This window comes from Euleptes europaea, chromosome 14 (assembly GCF_029931775.1).
Source record: "Euleptes europaea isolate rEulEur1 chromosome 14, rEulEur1.hap1, whole genome shotgun sequence".
In the NCBI taxonomy this organism is placed as follows: Eukaryota; Metazoa; Chordata; class Lepidosauria; order Squamata; family Sphaerodactylidae; genus Euleptes; species Euleptes europaea.
This window is the reverse complement of record NC_079325.1, coordinates 41,629,835-41,654,358: the sequence shown is the minus strand read 5'-3', so window position 1 is coordinate 41,654,358 and position 24,524 is coordinate 41,629,835. Positions and strand designations below refer to the sequence as shown.

The window sequence follows — 24,524 nt, the reverse complement described above, 5'->3', positions numbered from 1 at the left end:
ACGGCTTTTTTTGTTTTACTGGGGCTAAAAGCCCCATTGAAAACAGAGAAAACATTGAAAACGCTGTTCCTGGCGTTGGCATAACCGGGATAGGAAGCCACCTAACCGGCAGTTCCTCCCCCCGGCCTGCCCCTGGAACACCCCCCTGCGCCGGCATGGCCTCTCTATGCCGTGGCCTGTGCCACGGAGAGGCCGCACCGGCAGAGGGGCGAGGCGTGGTCCCACGGGGCTCTGCTGCCGGCAGGACTGGCCTCGCCACCAGCGTAAGTGCATGTAATCACGGTTTTACACGCACATGCTGGCGGCGGGGTCAGGCTGCCTCCTAAGAGGTTTTGGGGGCTCCTTTCAGGAATGGGCTGTTAGGGTAACACCCTCCCCTTTGTGTGGGCTCTGGTCACATTCTATCTTTTTGCTGCAAAATAAGTTGTAACTATCCCAAAACTTGCAGCATGTTCAGTATGAGAGTTGAAGTGGAATCAAAGAATGCACGCTTCTAGCAAATTTCTTGTTACCAGGAAAGGCTTGTATAGATATTAGGGGCCTACTGTACTAAGAAGTTTTCCTGCTCATCGAAATGAAAGCAGTGCAAGCAAGCACCATTGTGCAGTATTCATGTATTCCACAGGGCTTGCACAGAACAATTTCATAAAGGTGCATGCCCATAACATCTACCTTATGGGCCAGTGTAGTACAGTGGTTAAGAGTACTGGACTAGAATTAGGGAAATCCTGATTCAAATCCCCATGTGCCATGAAACGTACTGGGTGACCTCAGGCCAGTCATTCTCTCAGCCTAACCTACCACACAGGATTGTTGTGAAGATAAAATGGAGGTGGGAAGAACCATGTGAAATTTGTCCTGCCTCCCACTATTTGCCTCCTGGGGTAGGGATATAGGTTGTAGCCCCTTTATTCCAGGGGATTTCTGAGGGTTGGCTCCCCCAGGAAGAACAGGTGCTATGTTAGCTGTGTATTCCACCATGGGTTCCTATAAAGCCTGGCACAGTCAGGCATGACAGGGGAGGGTCCAGGAAGCCTGAGTGGCTGGGATGATTGGTCTTTTAAAAGAAACATATATATGGAACCGGGGTGGGGGTGGTGGACAAGGAAGAGAATAAAGCTGGAAGGATGTGATGGAAAGGCATCTCGTGTTTTGAGAACTCCTCTGTGTCAGACAAGTGAGGCTGAGAACTGACTCGAAAGTCCAAAAGTTGTCCTCGAAAGCCCCAAAGAGCAAAATTGGCGATGGGACAAGCAGGAGTGGGAAGTGGCAAAAGAAGGACTCTGATTCTTCCACAGGCTGCCCTGCCGTGGCAGAAGGTGCCTAAACAAATGGAAATTGGCTGGGGCAATGAGACAATTGTACCAGCCACTGAGGCTCCAATATGTGTTAAGCATTTGTGGGTTTTGCTCTTACACTGATTCCACTGGGTTCAATGTATCACTCCCCACCCCCCATGAGATGACAGCCACCCTGAACTCCTTTGAGGAAAGGCAGGATAACAATCCACCAAACTCATGCACATGCAAACCCAACCTGAGACCATAATGGGTAAATGAGGACACAGCAAATCCGTTCCCCAATTTTCATACAAACTGTAAGCATATCAACTGCAATACTTCAGAATCTTTCAATAGAACCCTCTCAGATTCTAAAATGCATAATTTCCCCTAGTAAATGACCCTTGTAAATGAATTGCTTTTCTTCAGGTCTACCGTTAAATTCCACATTGATTAGATTTCAACATCTAGAAAAATTACAGCACACTTCTTCAGAAAAACATGCAATTCTAAGCAAGTTATAGTAAACACAGCATGTTGCTTCCAGTTCGGTTTAACAGGGGTTTGGAGATGAACCTTATTCCTAAAGAGATTTTTAAAACCTTCTTTTAACTCAATGCAAACCATCTGGGAATCCCTCCAAACGCGCACAAATAACTTAGCCGCATTCAGAGCATCCTGTCTATGGAAATGGCTGTACGAGTGTCCCAGTGATTGTCAATTCATTGCTATGAATGTTTAACCCATTTGGCTTTGGAGACGGCCCTTTTCCATATTACACCAGATGCTTATTTATCTAGAAGGAGATGACTGTTATCTTTATGGAAAGGATTTACAGGATTATTTTCAGGCCTCCTGTTGGCTGGTTCTTGGCTGATCATGGAAACTTGTGCAATATCAAGGTTTTAGCTAAGATTTAACAGATCTTAGGCACTATGCAATTCTTCTACAATAACTAGCGTTTTGGCTATATTGTCAGTCTTGGCCATTTAGGGCTTTGCCAACTGTTTGCCTATTTTGATTTTGCCCCCAAATTTTGCCTCTTTTTATTGTGTGTGTGTGTGTGGAGGGGGAATACTTTCTTAAAAGCCAATTAATGAGAATGTCCATCTTCTTTTAAGGCTGTTTCATGCGTCTACCTGCAGTGACTCCTCTACCTGCAGCTGGTTTGGTGCCATTTTTTGCTGGTTAATGCAGCTTCTTCTTTACAGTGATCCATCCCAAATGTGATGAAGTCATAATGCTACATTACCAATCAGATTTGAGCACATGTGAATATCATTGGGGGTGGGGAGTAAGCAATGCCTTTAGAGCAGTGGTTCCCAACCTTTTTTTGACCAGGGACCACTAGGACTTTTTTGTTCGGTGCAGGGACCCCAAGGTTCAAAATAAAAATTCTAGAATTTGAAAATAAACTTTAATCATAACTGTTAGTTAAACAATAAACTTAGAATAATATTTGAATATATATATTTTATAATAGAGAACTTTTAATTGAAAATATTAATTTATTATGGGTTTATAACTTTGTTTCACGGACCTTAATTTAGTTCTCGCAGACCCCTGGGGGTCCACGGACCCCCGGTTGGGAACCAGTGCTTTAGAGGGACAAAGCCTATTTGGAACCAGATGAACAATTAAGCAAATGAAAACTACCCCTCCCTTTTTCCTTAGCCCTAGTGTAAGACACTGATGAAGTAGGCTGTAGCCCACAAAGGTTAATGTTCCAATAAATCTTAGTCTATAGGGTGCTACAACACTTCTTTTTTATCCCTGCTAGTTAACACAATATCAAGACAACAGACATATTCTGATAAAAAACGTGTTGAAGTATCAGGAAAGTATATCATTCCTTCCAGATGTTTTTCTATCATCTACTGTGGTCTATTTTCCATTGTCTTAATGGAGCCCTTCCCTTTGAGTTTACCCAATTTCTTGCATGGTAGAGGTAAGAAACAACATTTTGTTTTGTTCCCATAGAACAAGTATTCTTACAAAGCCGTCCTCAAGCCAATTTTTGGCCAAAGTTCAGACAGTGTAGGAGGGGATATTTTCTTTCTCACAATCATGTGGTTCTCAAACTCTAGTTCCCTTGTGATTCCAAGCTTTTAGAGAATTAAAGGAGTTGCCAAAAGGAGCCAGATCCTTCCTGTGAATAAGAACCAAACAGCAAATTATTTCTCAAGCACTTCATTAATTTTAATGATTTAGGCACTATGGGACACGTCATTTAAGAGCAGACGTATACAGTTACTTCAGCACAAACAATAATTTAAAATATATTAAGATGGTGGAACAATTAATTGAGCTTCATAATTATTTTTCCTAAACCCACAGCTAGTATTTAAAAAAAAAAAAATCAAAGGTGCCAGGGAACCAAGACATTTTATATTAGTGCCTTGAACATGATTTTCATGAACATGACTTTTGATGAGGCATTATGTAGAACTTGTAATACTGATTTAATTATAGTGCCAATTTAGCATTTGCCTCTGCCCTTCTTTCTCCAAAATTGATGTCCTTTTTCAAGCATTCACTTTTTGGGGGGCAGGATTTTCAGTTTCCCTTACAATTGCCATGGATCCATCCCCCATTTAGAGAAGTATTGCCTTCTCCCATATGAACCTACCTGCTCACTCTGGTCCTGCTTCGGAGGCCCTGCTTCAGGTGCCTCAGCCATCTCACGCTAGATGGGTGACAACCGGAGAAAGGGCCTTCTTGATCAAGGCGCCAAAAGTTTGGAACTCCCTCCCCAGGAAGATTTGTCTCTCCCTCTATTGTTGTCTCCCACCAGCAGATGTCATGCCTTGCCTTCAAAGTAAATGGGCAACAGATGGAGCTTCTTGCAAAGTCATAGTAGGCATTCTTCATCATTGACCAAGTCAGGGCCTTTTGACCCACAAGACTGGCATTGACCACAAGACTGGTGGGAAACAACATGGAGGAGAGGGATGGAGCACCTCTAGGCATTTGGAGCTTCAAAAATCCTCTCTGCAGCATGCCTGTGCGTGAGCAGTATGCATGTGAGACTGTAGAGGTACCACAACAATGAACTGGCATGACCTCACAGCCTTCTATATTTCAGAGAATCATTCCTGGCAAGACCACGGCATCATAGTGAAGACTGCAGACCATTAGGCTGCTTCCTAGATCACTTGGCCCTCTAGGACTTTGCCTATTTATTTGAATTAACCCCACCCTATCCTATAGGCCCAATGCAGCTTACAATATTTAAATCGTCCTTTCCCTTCTTGGTACATTCGATCCCCACAACTGAAGAGAGCCATTTCCCATAACCCAGCCCGTTCTAATCATCCTCTTTCATCATTTAAAAATCAAACAAACAAATCTCCACCCCAATCAAAACATCCCCCTCGCCCAGTCTGCCTTGAAACACCTGTTTGTGATTGACAGAACCCAAGTGCTGCTCGATTGGATCCTATGATTGGTGACTTCCATGAATGATTAACTCTTTCTCTGTATACTCTTCCTTGGATGCATACAAAACACATCTACCCAGGTATAGGAATTCACGTATAGTAATAACAGTGCGAGCGCCAATGCTTAGGAGGTTTCCTAGCTGTCCTCTTTGGAACACATCTTGAATGCAGAACACTCCCTCCCTCTTTGAATGATTTGACATTTGAAGCACTTGGATTTACAGCTCTTTGAAGAGTTTGGGTCTCCTGCCTGAACCCCAAATCTTACTTAGAATTGCCTCCTAAACGTGTACAGTCTGCTGAACCCACACCACGGTTCAAACCTTGCAGCCCTGTTTCATCAGAGTTGTGGCCATCTCAAAATTATGCCTAGAATCACTGTTTAAGTTCTGATCACATAAGAGCTTGTTTTAGTCTTATCATTACATCTTGTTTTCTAAGGCTGGGTCTGGCCTTTACTGCTTCTGGGTTGGGTATCTGCCAGCTGACTCTGATACTTGGTAATTCCACTGCGCAGAAATCCTATGGGACATGAATGCCGTCAAGTATAATTCAGGGAGGACCTCTGCAACTGATTGTGCTTTTTAAAAAGCAAGGGAGGTCTGCGGAGAAAGAATTCAGTGTTTGATTTGGCATTGCTCTTACTTGAACTTTCAGAGCTGAGGAAGCAGAATTCAGTTCCCAGACTGCTGCCCTTGTTTGAGGAAGCATGGCACGCTACCCTCTGGCACACGATTAGGCTGTCTATCATTTTGTGCTTAGTTCAACACATAACATTCGCTAAGGATCTGGCTGAGACATATTCCTAATCATTCCTAGCAATAAGACTAAAAAATATCCTTACACACACGATCCAGGTATGTATTCAAGATTATGTTCACTGATTTGCTGCTCCCTAACCCCCTTTATTTTGATTTATTGTTTAGGAGTTTTGAAAAAAAGCTATGTTGGACATCTCACAAATCACTACTGGCATTTTAAAGCAAGTAGAGTATTGACAGCTTCGTGGAACAGCTCTATCCACTTACCAGGTGAATTTCTATCTTAACCAAAACTGATGCTCAACACTGCTACGTGAAGGAAGACCTTACCTTTATCACAACATAGTTAATTTCTGCAGAATGTTATGTATGCAAAGGCTATTTCCAACAAACCTAATATAAACAAAGCAACCTGAATGGAAAATACACTCTCAGTTTTTAACAAGTGCAACGGATTGTAACAGATCTAAAAATTTCTTACCTCCCTCAATAGCCCCAGTATACCTTGCACTTAAAACCCTACATTTACTTTGGCACACTCCCAAGAAGGTTGGATTTTAATTCTGATTATGTGTGACTTGTGGGTTATGGAGGGATTCTAATCTACATCCATGATTGCGAGTGTGGAATCAGGGGGTGGCAGCCGCTCTGGTTTAGTTAACAGGGAGTGCAAGTGTGTTATCTTGGGTTCAATGTAAATCCTCCATTCATTACGTCCTCTCTCCCAAACATAATTGCAAGCTGTGTTAAAGACTGCACAACAGGATGTAGGATAAGAGTTATGTCTCCATTTTGGAGAGTATCTGGAGACATTTTGCCAACATATGGAATGAGCACACACACGGCAATGGCAACGTTCTGCTGAAGCTTCTTAAATTGGTCATTTCTTAAACAAGTAACAATTGAGCAGAATGTTAAAAAGGATATGGCAAACCTGAGGGCTATTTGATTAAGAAGAAAATGCAAATCAGTCACAAGCAGTATGTCAGCTTATGTCTGCGGTTGGCAATAACAACTTCTTATTTTCCAGGCTGTCTGCTCATGTGCTTGACGCAGACCCACACAAACAAAAGCTGACTGACTGGGGATAGGAAAGGGGCTACAAGATAAAGGAACATGAACTTTGTTGCCCTTTCTGGTGCCATGATGGATTCTAGAGTGAGTAAACCTTTCCTTTTATTATAAAGCTCACATGACCAAAGGTCTTGAGCATAAAACCAATACATTCATTCATTCATTCATTAACCTTTAATAGGCATAGTTCAAAAGACATCTTGTACAAATTCTCACAATCAAAATCAAATCACACCAATCCAAGATGAACAAACCAGGGCCCCTATCAGGCTCAGAAATATACAGAATATATAAAATACAAAAATATGAAATATATATATAATATACCATATTACTGAAATCAAGCAAAAAGTTAAAATAATCTGCCCATCCAGCCGGACTGTGATATAATACAATAAACAATAATAGTCATAATCATTGACGTTTCACTAGATAAACCACAATCACAACAGCAACTTAAAATATTAGTCGGGCTTCATGGATCCCCATCTCAATAACGTTACCAAAAATCTTGCAACCAAAGCAGTTGTTTCAGGCTTAGTCTCAGACAATAGAGCAAATAACATTCGACTTTTATTATTGACTATTTCGGTATCAAGCAGATCTAATAGACAATCATTATGAGGGCCCTACCAATACATCACAACAGGTGAGTAAACACCATATTTACTTGTGGGAAGATGGAAGACTTTAACTTAGGGAGGGGCATCTCTGCATTCAACTGTGGGCCTAAGCCTAGTACATAGAATCATGGAGCTGGAAGGGACCACCAGGGTCATCTAATCCAACCCCCTGCCCAATGCAGGAAATTAACAACTACCTCCCCCCACACATCCCCAGTGACCCCAACCCTCCCCCCACCATGCAGGATCCCACAATCAAAGCACTCCCGACAGATGGCCATCCAGCCTCTGCTTAAAGACCTCCAAAGACGGGGACTCCACCACCCTCCGAGGCAGTGCATTCTACCATCGAACAGCCCTCACCGTCAGGAAGTTCTTCCTAATGTTTAGGTGGAATCACCATTACTCCGTGTCCTAGTCTCTGAAGCAACAGAGAACAAGCTAGTTCCCTCATCAACATGACATCCCTTCAAATATTTAAACATGGCTATCATGTCTCCCCTCAACCTTCTCTTCTCCAAACTAAACAAACCCAACTCCCTAAGTCTCTCCTCATATGGCATGGATTCCAGACCTTTGACCATTCTGGTCGCCCTCCTCTGGACAAGCTGCAACTTGTCAACATCCTTCTTAAATTGTGGAGCCCAAAACTGGACACAGTATTCCAAGGGAGGTCTGACCAATGCAGAATACAGTGGTAGTATTACTTCCCTTGAGCTAGACACAATACTCCTATTGATGCAGCCCAGAATTGCATTGGCCTTCTTAGCCGCCATATCACACTGTTAACTCATGTTCAGTTTGTGGTCCACTAAGACTCCTGTCATAGTCTCTGACATGTTACAGCACATAAATTTGTTGTACATGTGCAGAATTATTCATTGTAACATTATAAAACTAACACTACATATACAGTTATATAACTGAAGGTTTAGTTATTTTCAAACTAAAGGAAGAACAAAAGCCTCTGGCTTCATTTAGCTGGTTTCTAAAATACTCCTGCCATCTGTCAGGGGACTCTTTCTTTACACTTTTAATGTTTTTCAGTGCGGAACTTTCTACCCCTTTCAAGGCCTTACAGTAGAGGGATTTTACCCTTTTCAAGGATGCCCTTCAAGATAATCTCTTAGGTGGAGACCACCACTACTTTAATAGCTGTCTTCATATCTTATCAGTTATAGATTGTCTTTCTCCCCCCACAAGGCTATAAGGGATGTTCTTCCCTCACAAGGCTATAGGGCAGTGATGGCGAACCTTTTAGAGACCGCGTGCCCAAACTGCAACCCAAAACCCACTTATTCATCGTAAAGTGCCAGCACGGCAATTTAACCTGAATACTGAGGTTTTAGTTTAGAAAAAACAACTCATACGTTAACATCTTATGCTCACAAGCATAAAATGATCCAAACAAAGTAAGGAAAGCAATCCCAAGTGCTTTCATTGATTTAAAATTATTTGGCAGAGAATTCCACACTTTAAGGATTTCATTTTCAGAACCAACTGTACTATCCTTTGTCATCCATAAAATTAAATCATGGCAATGACTGAAAAACACCATTTTCCCCATCTGCATTCTCAAAACTCTGCAGGGGGGCTTATTGTTGAGTTGTGCATCTGAGTGGCAAGTCCAAGGCAAAACCTCCCATTCACAAATGGACAACCCCCCCAATGCAGTTTTGAGAATCTGGATGTGGGAAATGTGCATCTGAGTGGCAAGTCCAAGGCAAAACCTCTCTTTCACAAATAGACAACAAACCGCCCCCCCATGCAGTTTTGAGAATCTGGATGGGGTAAATGTGCATCTCAGTGGCAAGTCCAAGGCAAAACCTCTCTTTCACAAATAGACAACAAACCTCCCCATGCAGTTTTGAGAATCTGGATGGGGTAAATGTGCATCTTAGTGGCAATTCCAAGGCAAAACCTCTCTTTCACAAATAGACAACAACCCCCCCCCCCATGCAGTTTTGAGAATCTGGATGGGGTAAATGTGCATCTCAGTGGCAAGTCCAAGCGAAAGAGTTGCCTGCCGCCAGCCTCCAGCAAGCCTCCCGCCGCCCTGCTCCGCCTCAGCAGCAGCGCCGCCGCCCCACCCAGGCGCCGCTCTGGACCCGCAGCCGCCACCGGCCGCTCATGCTCGGCCCCGAGGGCTGCCCTGCCGGCCGCACCGCTACGCCCGCCGAGTCGCCCCCGCCCCTCGACAAAGTTGGCTGCGGCGCGGCGGAAACGTGTGCCGAGGCCGCGAGGAGGGGCGGAGGAGGGGGATGGGCAGCCAAGGGGGCGGAGGAGGGGGCGGGGGCGACTTGGTGGGCGTTGCGGTGCGGCCGGCAGGGCAGCTCTCGGGGCCGAGCATGAGCGGGCGGCGGCGGATCTGGAGCGACGCCTGGGTGGGGCGGCGGCGCTGCTGCTGCTGCTGCTAAGGCGGAGCGGGGCAACGGAGGCAGATGGCGTCGAGGCCGCAAGGAGGGGGCGGGCGGGGGGGCCCGGCGGCTCCACGCGTGCCCATAGAAAGGGCTCGGCGTGCCGCTTGTGGCACGCGTGCCATAGGTTCGCCAACACGGCTATAGAGGATATTTTCACCCTACAAGGTTACATGATTTTTACACTCTAAACTACAAGGCTAGCCAAGGCTAACTTATGCAATGTAAGCATATAATTGTGTTTTATGATTTAAATGTGTTAACATTATACTATCGATTTACAAATGAATGTATTAAATGCGTCTTGTGCTAGTAAGGAAAATGGTGTTAAATCTGAGTAATATAGACTTATTACAAAGCTAAAAAATAATAGTTTATAGTTAAGTAAAATGACAAAGAGGATATGGATGTCCAAATATGGTCATATAAGTGGAGCAACTTAGCGCACTAAGTGGAGCAACTTAGCACACTAAGTGATGCAATTTAGTATATGCCTGCTACAGGGTTATAGCACCCTTCTAGATAATAGATGTGCAGTTCTTTTCTACCTCCTTTTCAAGGAGTTAGAAACAGTATATATACAGGCACAGTAAGACTAGATTTTCAGAGCTCAATCAGAGTCTCTCAAAAGATACTGGTATGTATGGTTTTGACTTATTATTCTAGATATTGTGAATTAGATACTTTAAACTGAATCAGATTTATTTGACTATTATATTTTAAAGTTGGATTTTAAAGCTGAATAGTATGTAATGCTTGCTTTTACTGCATACATTGTAACTGAATACATTGTCACTGCATACATTGTAACAGAGTGTTAAGACTTTGTAATTTGCATTTACACATTTTTACTAGAAGTATATCAATATAAAGACTTGCTTTTCATAAAGTAGGTAAAGTTGTTGAGTCCTGCTTTAGTGGCTGGCTGAATAAGATACCATATAACTTCTTAGGAAGTGGTCCTTTCTAAGAGCCCAGTCACTTCAACAGCACAACCCGCTTCACTCCCAGATCTCTTTCACATGTACTGTTGTCAAGCCAACTCTCTCCCATCCTATACCTGTGCCTTATGTTGTTTCTGCCTAGGTGAAGTACCTTACACTTCTCCATATTGAAATCCATTTTATTACTTATGGCCCAGCTCTCCAGTCTATCGAGGTCATTCTGAACTCTCACCCTATCCTCCGGGGTATTAACTACCCCTCCTAACTTGGTGTCATCTGCAAATTTGATTAGCGTGCTCTCTATCCCATCCTCCAAGTCATTTATAAAAATATTAAATAGTACCGGTCCCAGGACAGACCCTGGTGGCACCCCACTGGTCACTCCTCTCCAGGATGAAGTTGTGCCATTAATGAGCACCCTTTGGGTTCGGTTGGTCAACCAATTACCAATCCACCTAACAGTAGCAGTGTCCAGCCCACATTTTACTAGCTTTGTTTCAAGAAGATCATGGGGGGCTTTAATTAAAGGCTTTACTGAAATCAAGGTATACTACATCTACAGCATTCCCTTCATCTACCATACTTGTCATTCTTTCAAAAAAAGATATGAGATTAGTTTGGCATGACCTGTTTTTGAGAAACCCATGTTGACTGTCAGTGATCACGGCATTTCTTTCTAAGTGCTTACAGACTGTCTGTTTAATTATCTGTTCTAGTATTTTACCTGGTATTGATGTCAGGCTGACTGGGCGATAATTGTTTGGGATTTCTTTTTCCCCCTTTTTAAAGATGGGGACCACATTTGCCCTCCTTCAGTCTGCTGGAACTTCTCCTGTTCTCCATGAATTCTCAGATTATTGCCAGTGGTTCTGAAATCACTTCAGCCAGTTCTTTTAACACCCTTGGATGCAGTTTGCCTGGCCCTGGAGACTTGAATTCATTGAGAGTAGTAGCCAGGTATTCCCGTACTATCTCAGTGTCTATACCAGTGATGGCGAACCTTTTAGAGAGTGAGTGCCCAAACTGCAACCCAAAACCCACTTGTTTATCGCAAAGTGCCAACAGGGGCTGTGGGGAGTCCAGGGAAGGGGGGGCTTTGAAGGGCTCGGAGCCCTTCAAAGCCCCCGCAGCTGGGCGGCGGGGAGTCCAGGGGGGGCGGCTTCCTTCAAACCCCCTGCCGCCCAGGTGGGCTGCGGGGAGTCCGGGGGGGGGGGGGCTTGTTCCGCGCTGCCTGCAGGAAGCGCAGAACCCTTCAAAGCCGGCGGTGGGGAGTCCAGGGAGCCCCTTCAAAGCCCCCGCCACCCAGCTGGGCGGCGGGGAGTCCAGGGGGGAGGCTTTGGAGCCCTTCAAAGCCGGCAAAGAGTCCAGGGGGAGGGCTTGCTCCCTGCTGCCTGCAGGCAGCGCGGAGCCCTTCAGTCCGGGGGGGGGGGGGAACTTGCTCCACGCTGCCTCCAGGAGCCCTTCAAAGCCCCCGCCGTCTAGGGGAGGCTTGCTCCGCGCTGCCTGCAGGCAGAGCCCTCCAAAGCCCTCCAAAGCCCCCGCAACCCAGCTGGGCAGCGGGGAGTCCAAGGCGCGGAGCCCTTCTTAGCCGGCGGTGCCGAGTCCAGGGCGCGGAGCCCTTCAAAGTCCCCGCCACCCAGCCCTTCAAAGCCAGCGGTGGGGAGTCCAGGGCGCGGAGCCCTTCAAAGTCCCCGCCACCCAGCTTTGGAGCCCTTCAAAGCCGGTGGGGAGTCCAGGGGGGGCTTGCTCCGCGCTGCCTGCAGGCAGCGCAGAGCCCTTCAAAGCTGGTGGCGGGGAGTCCAGGGAGCCCCTTCAAAGCCCCCACCACCCAGCTGGGCAGCGGGGAGTCCAGGGGGGGCAGCTTTGGTGGCGGGGAGTCCAGGGAGCCCCTTCAAAGCCCCCGCCACCCAGCTGGCCGGCGGGGAGTCGCGTGCCCACAGAGAGGGCTCCGTGTGCCGGACTTGGCACGCATGCCATAGGTTCACCAACACGGGTCTATACTATGCTGTAATTCCCCTATTGCGTCCTCTGCTCCATTATTCTCAGGTTGAGCACTTTCCCCCTTTTGGGAGAAGACTGATACAAAAAAGTAATTCTGCCTTTTCTTCCTCCCCTGTTAATAACTCACCGTCCTCTCCACGCAATCACCCGATCGTTACCTTGATCTTCCTTTTGTTATGGACATAACCAAAAAACCCTTTTTTGTTGTTTTTAACTTCCCTGACTAGCTGGAGCTCATTCTGCGCTTTAGCCTTCCTGACTTTCTCCCTACATGTGCCGGCTACTTGTTTGAATTCCTCTTTGTTGATTTCTCCCTTTTTACACTTCTTGTACATGCCCTTTTAAAATCCTATCTCAACCAAAAGTTCTTTAGACATCCACCCTGGTTTCTTCAAACCTCTACCTTTTTTTCTCCTCATGGGAATTGATTGAAATTGCGCCTTCAATATCTCCCTTTTTAGAATTTCCCATCCTTCATGTACTCCCTTCTCATTCAATATTCTCACCCACAGGATCACACCCAGTAGTTCCCTAAATTTATTGAAATCAGCTTTCTTAAAGTCTAGAATACATGTTTGACTATTTCTTGCTTCTCCTTTCTGCTGTATAACAAACTCCAGGAGAACATGGTCACTCGCACCCAAAGAGCCCACTTCTTCTAACCCATGTAGTATTGTATTTGCCTCCTGTCACCTGGAGAACATTTTCAGTTGTGGATAACAGACCCTCTGTCCAGCAAGGTAAGACAGACATGGGTGAATCATTGCCACATCCCTTCTCTACCTTCCCCCTTGATCGGTCTGATGCTGTGAAGCAGACAGGTTGCACCCCAATTCCTGGAAAAGACCTAGCCATCCACGAAGATCATAGTCTTTCACTCCTCTGCTTATTCTGAAATTAAATCCTACAACCTCAGAAAGCAGACAACAACAGGGAACAGTAAATTAATGAGAAGCTGGTATGGAGAAAAGCTTTAACTCCTTTCTGTCATATGCGATTGGTAATCCTTCACTGCCTTGCATCTGTGATCAATTAAGCAAGCTGAAAGGCAACAATTCCAAATGGCTTCTGAGTTGAAGTGCTAAAACTGATTTCTGAGACTGTGACTAACGGATCTCTAAATATAACCAAGTGTAAATTTGCTACTTTGAGGAGAACATTTTCAGTTGCGGACAACAATTACAGCTAAAAAAAAAAGAAAGCTGGCTGGTCAGTTGGCCCGAGGCTTTTTGTTCCGAGCACCATTAAACTCACAGCTGCTTCCTGTTTTTATTTTCTTACAAATGCAGATGAGGGGTTTTTCCTTGCTCCCATACAATCCCCACATCTAAATATAACAGCGCTTTTGCAGGATACACATGTCCAACCCGCCGGTGACTGTCTGCTCATCTACACTGCAGAGGGGCTGTGATGCCGCTGCATCACCTGATGAATGCTCTGAGTGTCACACCTGCTACCTGTTCCCACACTTCCAGACTGAAGGCTCAGATGTCCAAGAAGAAAATATTCCAGACAAATGAGTTCTGACAGCATTCTTACTCAAGAGCAAGAAGACTTGCTTTCATGTGGGTGATGTAATCTAAGCCTCCCAAATAGAGACAGGAGTGTAGATTCTGCTGTCCGATTGTTTATTTCCTACTGAAAACGATAACCGATCTTTTCCACACTGGAAAAAGAACTGCAGGTAGCCAAGGGTGCTGCCTGCTCCAGCTTCAACAGTTTGCTCAGTTCTCCAGTTAGGGTAAGCTCAAAATCGCTTTGTGGGAAAGCTGAAATAGATGTGCATCGGTAGGAATGCAGTCAGGAAGGAGACAGCTCCGTGAGCCGTGCCAATTTGATGTAGTCAATTAGGGGCAGGGAGACTTGGTTGCATTTTGAAACCTGGAGAGAAGAGGAATCCAGTTGGGAGTCTGAACACTGAAGAAATGGAAAGAAACAAGCGTTCCAAGGTCAGCAGGATTTCAAGAGCTGTATTGCTTACACAGGCAGTCACTGGTGATTTGTTCTGCAGCTGTTCAGGGGACAGTCAAGGAGGAAACAGAGAAACTGAAGCTTTCCAGGCAGAGTGAGCTGTGGCTCACGAAAGCTCATACCCTGCCAGAAAATATTTTTGTTAGACTTTAAGGTGCTACTGGACTCTTGCTCTTTTCTACAGGCAGTGTGTGAGCTACATTTAGCATATGACTAGGGAGTTGTGTACAGGAGTGAAAAGCAGGCAGGGAGCACAACCTAAATACAGTGATAAAATCACAGATCTCCTCTAACAGTATCCCAGAACCATATATTCTGAAGGCTTGTTCTGCAGGCAAAATGAGGCCCCATCTGTACAAATCTGCCCTCGTCCCCATTATATACATATATGCCTGCCAAATACAAAATGGCCCACTAAAAGTAGTCTGTACGTGTTCCACTCAGCTGAAAGAACAGGGGCCATGAGGGCCTTGGCTTCTGTCCATGCTATTAGCCATATTTTCGTATCGAGGAAGGCACATGCCCAAATAACAAACTCCAGAGAGACACAAAGGAAGAAGTAAAACACACATGTGGTTTGGCAGAGGCAGCACTATTCTCTGCGAAAGGAAAGTATGGGATAGAAAGACTCACGAGGTGCAATGCGAGAACACTTTCAAAGGAGGATGCCCGTGTACAAGAGGAGAGGGTCGTCAGACTGAAGAGACAGACTCCAAGAAAGTTTCTAATATATTTCCTGCAATGGATTAATGTTATACAAGGTTGAGTCTTACTTTCTGTCAAGGATAAGAAACAGATCCCCCTGAATCTAACTAAGACTAAGGTACGTCTCAATACAATGGCCAAGAGAGGGGACAAGTGTGTGTGGCATGAGGTATCTTCCCTTATAAGGGCCAAGTGCGCTTTCTGCCTCTACAGGGTCAGTGCTTCCCACTGGCACAGCACCAGAAACGAAGAGAAAACCAAATACTTTGAGGAGTGAGTTGTTTAAGAAGAAGAATTTTCCGCCGAATACTTGAAGAAATTCATACCTCCTGAATCAGTACAGACACAGGAAGAAAGCCGGCATCGGCCAAAATCTGGATGCCATTCCACAACCACCAGCAGAGAAAACTCTGCACTGCTGAGCCAACAGACATGGTCCATGCAGGGGTCTGTGTTCTTCGAAAGAAATTTCTAGAAAGTTCAGCAGCACTCTGAGCAACTTAACTGTCAGGTTCTGCTCTCGTTTTGTTACCCAGTTGCTCTTTCTTTTGATTCCCACTACAGTCTTCTTAGGTTCCTATGGTTTAACGTATTTGCAGGGGGAATTAGTACATTTACTCAGGAAATGGACGTTCAGATCAAAGGAAACCGCACTTTAAATATTGCTCACTACTGCTAGCAATGCCTCTTCTGAGAATAAACTGTAAATTGAAAATTACTCATGTTCTGTAGGATTTCCAAGTATTATGTCATGGCATTAAATATTTAGAGAAACCCTTTGTTTTGTTCCTTTCCACACAGAATACTCAAGCTAATGAAAAACTACTGTATATATAATCTTAACATCATTGCATTGCATGTGGAAATGCTATCCAAGAATTAGACAACATGGTTAAGTCTCTGGCACTCAGCCTAGGAAAGACAGAGAGACAGACACACACACACAATACAATTATTAACTTTTTACAAAATGCTCCCTATGCCTTTCAACAACCACAAGAAACCAAAAACGTTAACAAAATGGATGTTTCCGTATTCTCTCTCCGGTGAATCCCTCTAATGTGAACATGCTCATAAACTGCTCCATTCATTTCAATTAAATCTTTATGGAAGACATCTTCAGCAGATGGTGACTAAGGGGGCTGCCCCCTCGGACCACTTTTTTATTTATAATTTTATTTAAATTATAATGTTAAAATGTTATGATATAAACTTTTTAGCACCATGCCATATAAACAAATCAAACCCCCAATGTTCTAGGTGCTGGGCAGAAAGCTGAAGACAGTAATTAAATGAAGGAAAGTTTAAAGAGGGCGGAGAAGTCAATGAACCTCCCTATCCCACGATTAAGTATAGGGGTACAGGGCTAAGTGTGTGGAGAGAAATCTAATGATATAGTATATTATCCTGCAACTACTACGGTAACTAATGCCCTTAATCCATTGTAAAGGTAAAGGTAGTCCCCTGTGCAAGCACCGGGTCATTCCAGACCCATGGAGTGACGTCACATCCTGACGTTTACTAGGCAGACTTTGTTTATGGGGTGGTTTGCCAGGGCCTTCCCCAGTCATCTTCCCTTTACCCCCAGCAAGCTGGGCACTCATCCATTGTATGGAAGTTTATGGGCTCACTGGAGGTTTCATTGTGTCATTACATGAGAACATAACAGCACAGTTGTGGTGGACAGGACCAATCGTCCATCTAATCAAGCATGGAAGGCATACGAGCAGGGTGTACGGGTGCAATACTCCCCATCACTGCTTCCTAGCACTGTTATTCAGTGGACTACTGCCTCTGAACACAGAGGTTTCATTTGGTTGTTGTGGCTAATGGCCATTGATGGACATATCCTCTAGGAATTTGTCATCCGTCATATATAGTAATTTGGAAATTGCTACAAACCAAATGCGAACTGATTTCGACATGCCAGTGTGCATCTTTTTAGGATGTAAACCCACATACCCTTTTCCTGACTCTATACAGCAGGCGGAAAAACAGAAACAAGACCTACACGCACACTCTTACGTACACATCCTGCCATGAGTATGCTGATAAAAATCCCATCCTCCTCTTAAAATAAAAAGTGGTAAGCTGCTTCAACAACAATTTGCAGACAAGGGATTTTTTTTTCCATCTGGAAGACGGCATGATACATTAAGCAGGATTCTGTGGTATAATAACATCATTGTTCCTCTGTCTGCTTTCAATCTGATCCACAAAAATAAGCAGGTCGATAAGATAAACAAGGGGGACTTTCAGCAGCAAAAAGAACAGCAGAGATTTGGTTCGTCTAGCTGCTTCCCCAAACTATTAATTGGGGATAGATTCAGTGGGACCTTTTCACCAATAGAAATCTGTTCTGATCGCTTTCTGCCATTCTGGTGCAACTCTAATAAGATGACAGACTCGAGAGTGGCAGAAGGGGTATAACAGCAACTCTGCAGCTCTGTATACAAATATACATCTTTATCTCAGAGTGAGCTCTGGAAGTACCAGTCATACTGACTGTGGAGAAGTTCAGATTGGACAGGGGAAACCCAGCCGTGGGGGGCACCTCCCGGCTACAGCTTTTAACACCACTGACGCTTCTCTCTCTTCCCCACACTCCAAAATAGTTTTACAACTTTTTTTTACAGCTTGTGATATTTTGGAGGGTAAGGTGGAGGATGCAAGCATAAAGGAATAAATATGCTTGGGCTGCTTTAAAAACCATGGCCTGCTTTCAAAACATTTAAGGCTCAAAGTGATACTGTGGACTGAAATGGGGAGTTAATTTGCTGGTATGTATGTCCATCATGAAAACTGAAGGGCTAGGCCCACACCACTACTGATAAACCTGCCATCAGAACCCTTAAAAACTTCTGTCTGTTCTCATCTTCTAATTAAGCTAAAGTGTCCACAGTGAAACTATAATTTACATACATTTATACATTTATTATTTCTAATTGTTCGACTTTGGAACAGTGGTATGGGTGCTCCCATCAGAAGCAAGATGAAGTAGAACATCTTTAGAACTTCTGGCCTATAACTGTATGGGGTTAGGCAGCAAGTACCTTCATGTTCATAGCTACCACGTGATAATTAAAGAAGGCTCAATGAAAGCAAAGCCTCTTCCTGCATACTGAAAGCAGGAATGAAGCCACCAGCACCATCCCCAACCCTTTCCCAACCAGGGAGAGACATGAAACCCTGAACACTCAAAACAGAATTAAATTTTGGAAGCAAAAATCGATTCCAAAGATAGAGGAATGGCTAGTTAAAGTTAAAGAAATTTATGTTTTAATTAAGCTAACAGCATATCAGAAAAATAGAGATACAATAAGTTTAGACGAGTTATGGTCACAAATGATAAATAAAATAGAGAATTTTATAAATAAGGGTGAGAAAGGGAAATGCATTGTGCTCAGTCGGGCTGTTGATTCGGTAAAATTCGGATTCGGCAAAATTCGGCCCATTTTTATTTGGGAAATGCTGAAGTCCAAACTCCCCCTATGCGGATTCGTGGAATTCGGCTTGAAATTCAACGTTCCCGAATAAATTCGTCCGAATAAAGCCATTTAAAGCACATTCGCGGCTTTCCACGCCTCCGTGGGGGCATTTTTGGAGGTAGAGGTTCCAAAATTTCAGTGTAGCTTGAGGGGGCCCTCCTTGCAAGGACTCCCACGTTTGGTGCAGATTGGGTCAAGGGGTCCCGAGTTATGGGGTCTGGAAGGGGTCCCCCCATCCGTCCATCCGTCCTGAGTTATGGGGTCTAGAAGGGGTCCCCCCATCCGCCCACTGGAATGAAGAGGAGCCGGCAATCCTTAATGTGCATCTAGAGAGCGGCAAATCCAAGGCAAAACCTCCCATTGTTTCTCGTTGGCTATTTATGCATGGGAGGTTTTGCCTTGGATTTGCTACTCTCTAGATGCACATTTTCCCCATCTGAATTCTCAAAACTCTGCAGGGGGGCTTTTTTGTTGAGATTTGGAAATTTGGATGGGGGAAATTGACGCGGAAGCCAAGCGGATTAGCAGTCTTATCCAGGATACCCATCAGAAAGTCCACGGCCACATAGAAAAGTGTAGTTTATTTGTACAGTGCAGAAATATATACAGATACTCCTTTCACACTCTCCGCTCATAACATCCCGCATAGAACTGCGGTTTCACTTCATTATATACACCTGGTGGACGCAGCCACCAATCACAGTAGATATCCAATTATCCTGGTATTGCTACTGCATTGCATCAGCCACCTGGCTCTAACTGGATCAGGCCAGCTTTCTCTAGCTCCCCAGGTACTTTCCAGGCTGATTACATCATCCTTAGATCTCACTGATCTATCCTGCACCTGTCAAACTATCTGACAGACTTGTAATCTTGACAGAAATGTGCATCTAGAGAGCGGCAAATCCAAGGCAAAACCTCCCATTGTTTTTGGAGCAGCCAGAGAGAGACTCACCGACCCACAATGACCTCCAGGCGAAGGTGGCAACCAGTGAAAACAGCAACAATCACACTCGCAAAGAGGAGATCAAGCCCCCCCCCCAGGACAGGTCACCCCACTTTGGCTCCCCCCCACACACACAGTAGAAGCCAGTCCATGGCTTCTAAGAGCCGATGTAACTATGCCGAAAGTGCATCCAACAACGCTCAAAGCGTAAGTAAACAGCATAACTAGCATGGGTAACGTATCTTTTCATTTCAACACAGCCAAAGTGCACCTTATAAGGCTACTAGCGTAAGTGTGACCTGTGCAAATTGCGTAACTCCAGTATTGATAGATTTCATGCTGCTAGATTCAAATCTTCCACAGCAACAATCAAACTCGCAAAGAGGAGATCAAGCCCCCCCCACCAGGACAGGTCACCCCCCCTTTGGCTTCCCCCCCCCCACACAGTAGAAGCCAGTCCGTGGCTTCTAAGAGCCAATGTAACCTGAAGACACACACCTGAAGCCCTCCCCTCAAACCAGGCAGAGAGAGACTCACGCACCCCCACACTCAACTCCAGGCGAGGGTGGCAATGGGCAAAAAAAGGCAGAACACACACTCCCGCAGAGGCGAGCGGGCTCCCCCAGCAGGACAGGCAACCTCCCCTCAAACCAGTACGGCTCAGCTCAACCCCAAACAAACAAACCAGGGAGGAGGAGCGGGTGCCGAGCGGAGGGAGACTTGAGCACCGCCGCACTCAACTCCAGGTGAGGGTGGCAACGGGCAGAAAAAAGCAGAACGCACACTCCTGCAGAGGCGAGCATGCACCCCCCTTTGGCAACAGCCCCCCTTTGGCTTCCCCCCAACCACAGAATCTGCTCCCCCCCCACACAATCTGAATCTGCTCCCCCCCACACACACACACAGAGGAGAAAAGGTATAGAGAAAACCCCCAAAAATCAAACTGTGTGGATGTCTTTCAGCAGGAGCAGGGACAAGAAGTAAATCCAATCCAATCCTATTCCAGTAAGCAGGATCTCTCAGGAGCAGCACCACCAAAATGGAAGGAAATGAAAACAGACTCGGGACGGGACGGGAGTTTTTATACTCTTCTCCTGGCCAATTCAAAAGGGAGAATCCCTGCTCTGATTGGCCAGAAGAAGACCCAGCCGATTCGGGGTCGCCGAATTTGCCTGAATTTATTCGGCGTCCGCCCGAACTCGCCGATTTCGGATCGTCATTTTCCGGCCTTTTTTTACTTCGGTTCCATCTGAACTGGAAACCGCCGAATCGGGGAAAATTCAGCTGTTTTTCAGTTCGGATGGAACCGAATCGACAGCCTGCTCAGTTAGGACGGAACAATGAATATGAAGACAAATAAATAATCTGTAACATAGGAATCCTGTTGTTATCTTATTGTGTATATAGATATACTGTATTTTAAATCATGATGATCATCTTTATTTTTTTCTGCTTCTTTCAGTTGCTGTTATTGTTTATTGTTATTGTTATTATCCAATAAATTGTAATTATTAAAAAACACAGAAGTAAATGCTCTTGATTGTGTGAGTGTAAGCTTGCTGTAGGCTCAACAACCAAGAAGACCAGTCTCTCCTGCTGCCATATAGGACTGATCTGGAGTAGAGAGTATTTTTCCTTAGGTGACATCTCTGGCTCTGGGCCAGCTTCCTGACCAACTCTCCTGCCCTCCCTTGGGGGGAGGGAGGTAGAGGTTTGGGGTTTGTTGTTTTATTCTGGTTTTAACTGGAATTCCTTTAAATCTATTATTGTAAGCTGTGTTGAACAACGAGGAAAAGTGGGGTATAAATGTTTTAATAAATAAATCCAATCCAGCTTTCCCTTCTACCATCTACACAGGAAGCATTCATAGCACAGCATGCGACCAGAACGTTGGTGAATTCTGCAGTTAATGTGGTGAAATTCTATGACTGTTTCCCCCACTTCTGTGCAGATCCACATGAATCATGCTTCTTTACTGTTGCGGTAGCATCAGATGTGACCTTTCTCTGTTCCACAGTTGGAAAAACAGATGACAAGATAGGGCTGGTTATAGTTGGGGTGCTTCAAAAGGCCTATGACCATAACCCTTACCCTCTTCTAAAATGTGGGCAATCTTCGTTTTCTGAATAGTTTATCACACAGTCCCAACCATCAGCAAGCACTCATAGGTTAATCTTGATTTTTTTAAAGGAGAAAAGAGAGCTGCGCTTACCTGTAACATATGTTCATGGAGTGGTTCTCTGTGCTGTCATGCATGGGATTCTGCAAAAGCGCAGGCAAACCGAGGAAAATTCTGGAGCTTCTGAAAGCGCAAAGCATTCCCCTCACTTCTCAATGGCTTTTCTTGTTCTTGCCTCATGCAAGAGGGGAGGGGGAACGCCTCTTTCTCTCCGTTCCTCTGAGATGAAAGAGGGAGGGATGGGTGACTGCACAGAGAATCTCCTAATGAACATCAGTTACAGGAAAGTGCAACTCTTGCTATATCACCGTGGTCTCTGTGCAGTCCCACGTGGGAGATTAGTGAGCTGATTTATCGGTGAAGATGGTGGGTGTGATGCTTTTAAACAGGTGATGAAATACAGCTTTCCCAACTTCTCATCGTGATTGGACTTTAAAGAAGTATCTTCTCTCTGAGGTGGCAAAGAGAGACCTGATGGAAAGAGGACTGACCCCTCCTTTGGCTGCTGAAGAGAAAGGGAGGGTCTATGCTTTTCAGAAGTTTCTGTGGTAGGCCTATGTGTGCACAGTACCAATCTGTGACTGCATTCAGACCACAACATTGAACTCAATGGATATTATTTATTTTATTTTTATTATTTCATTAATCATTCTTATATTCCACCCTCCCCGGCAAAGCTAATAAAAAAACCCACATGATGAGACATTCACAAGACTGGTTCATTTAAATCTCTGGCGTTCAGTGGAAAAAGTGGTTTTCTGAATATGCAAGCTTCATATACAGCATGTTCTTCCATTTAAGTGTTCTTCCAATCCAATAAAAAACAACTACAAGTAGGCATATCAGATTCTTACTTTTAGCCTTTATGAAAACGTCTCATTTGGCGACAAGGTTTTATCTTATAGACAGGATGCATCTGAGATTTCACTCAGATTCCTGACAATATCATCACTGTTTTTAAAAATATCTACTTATTTTCCTGCCAGGGATATTTTTTTTTAATAATTGCTTTTATTCAAGCCTGCAGTTGGACCATCTTTTCCATGAAGTCAGCTGGGGCAAAGGAAGGGGCGGGAACTTACTTGTAGTTGTCATCTTCTACAAATTTTTGAAGCTCTTCAATGTACCGGACAGATTTTAAGTATTTTTGCACATGGGGTAGTGTTATAAGGTGATCTGTATTAAAAAAAAAAAAGTATATATAAATCTGGGAACAGTCAAGCAAGGCACCTCTTCTTCAGTTTCTTCCACATCTTTTGAACTCTCTCTTTGCACTGTCTGTGCTGAAATGTAACCTACAGTAACCAAGGACAAATAAATAATCGAGGAATCTAATTTCACTGAGCACTGCATGGGCAGGATGAAATCATGCATCCACTGGAAATCACAGGAAGGTTCAAATGCAATTGTATATATACACCTTCTTGCATGGCCATCAATTGATATAAGGGTATTGTCCATTTTTCACATATGTTTACCTACTACGGGAAAAGAGCTGAAAGGTGTATGCCAATTCTACAAGGTTCTCATTAGGTATGGAGCATAAGATGCTGCGATGCACATCACTCCTGTGTGAATTTACAAGGGAAAAGTAAGGGAACAGTCAGGAAGGAGAAGAGCCAAGAACAGCTTGGGGTGGGGGATGGGGTGGGATGCAGCAGTAGAAAATACCTGTGACCACCACAGCACAATTTTCTGTTATAATTACTTTAATACAGTAAGTTTTCAGTGGGAAAGGCGGGGAGCTGAAATGACTATATTGCAGAAAAGGGTAATGGATTTCTAGACATCAAAGCAGAACACAAGAATGCCGCTGACCATCTGAAATGGGACCTCGGCCATAAAAACTGAAACCATGGGGGGGAGAAATCCCTCATATACAATGGATGCTTAAGGATGCCTTCAAACTTATGTTAGGCCAGCAAAACAAATAATAAAAATTTGTTTGCGTAATTTGGCATTAAAACTGAATTCATACAAAAGTGGAGGATAAACTGTTTAGTAGTGCTGAGCTCCCTGGTTTACATTATCCCCTAAGGCCCCTCTTCATAGGAGGTAGACATCTGCTCTTCATTTACTATATTTAAAGTAATATTGGTAAAAAGGAAAATTACCAACCGTAGCTACAGGAGACTTGCAAATCAGCAATTATTCGGAGGATATTGTTCATTTGATTGGATCTTTGTTCATTCTCCATGATGCTGCCTGAAGCAGGATATGCTGAATCAATGTAGATTAAATCCAACAGATAAATCCCTGAAATTAAAGAGGGCGAGAATTCAAGCAGTTGCTTTGCAGAGATACAAACACATTTGCAAGCAATAAACAGAACAGTTAGGAATTGCTAGCAAGCCACTAAAAAAACCATCTCATTAAAAGACAACTGAGAAGTGATATGATAACCATCTTCAAGTACTTGAAGAGCTGTCATGTAGAGGATAGTGCGGAGTTGTTTTCTATTGCCCCAGAAGGTCAGACCAGAACCAATGGGTAGAAATTAGATCAAAAGAGTTTCCATCTAAACATTAGGAAGAACTTTCTAACAGTTAGAACGGTTCCTCAGTGGAACAGGCTTCCTTGGGAGGTGGCAAGCTCTCCTTTCCTGGAAGTTTTTAAGCACAGGCTAGATGGCCGTTTGTCAGTAATGCTGATTCTATGAGCTTAGGCATATCATGAGAGGGAGGGCATCTTGGCC

At 44.4% G+C, this 24,524-nt stretch overlaps 1 protein-coding gene across 1 annotated transcript in view; it reads right to left on the bottom strand.

The window, feature by feature from the left end:
- Window positions 1-24,524, bottom strand: part of RALGPS1 (Ral GEF with PH domain and SH3 binding motif 1) — a 224,457-nt gene that overhangs the window by 62,567 nt on the left and 137,366 nt on the right. Inside the window, exons 9-10 of the mRNA XM_056860277.1 lie at window positions 23,948-24,085; window positions 22,912-23,005 (exon numbers count right to left, since the gene is read on the bottom strand). Coding sequence (XP_056716255.1) covers window positions 22,912-23,005; window positions 23,948-24,085 — 232 coding nt within the window. The remainder of the gene's footprint in view (window positions 1-22,911; window positions 23,006-23,947; window positions 24,086-24,524) is intronic.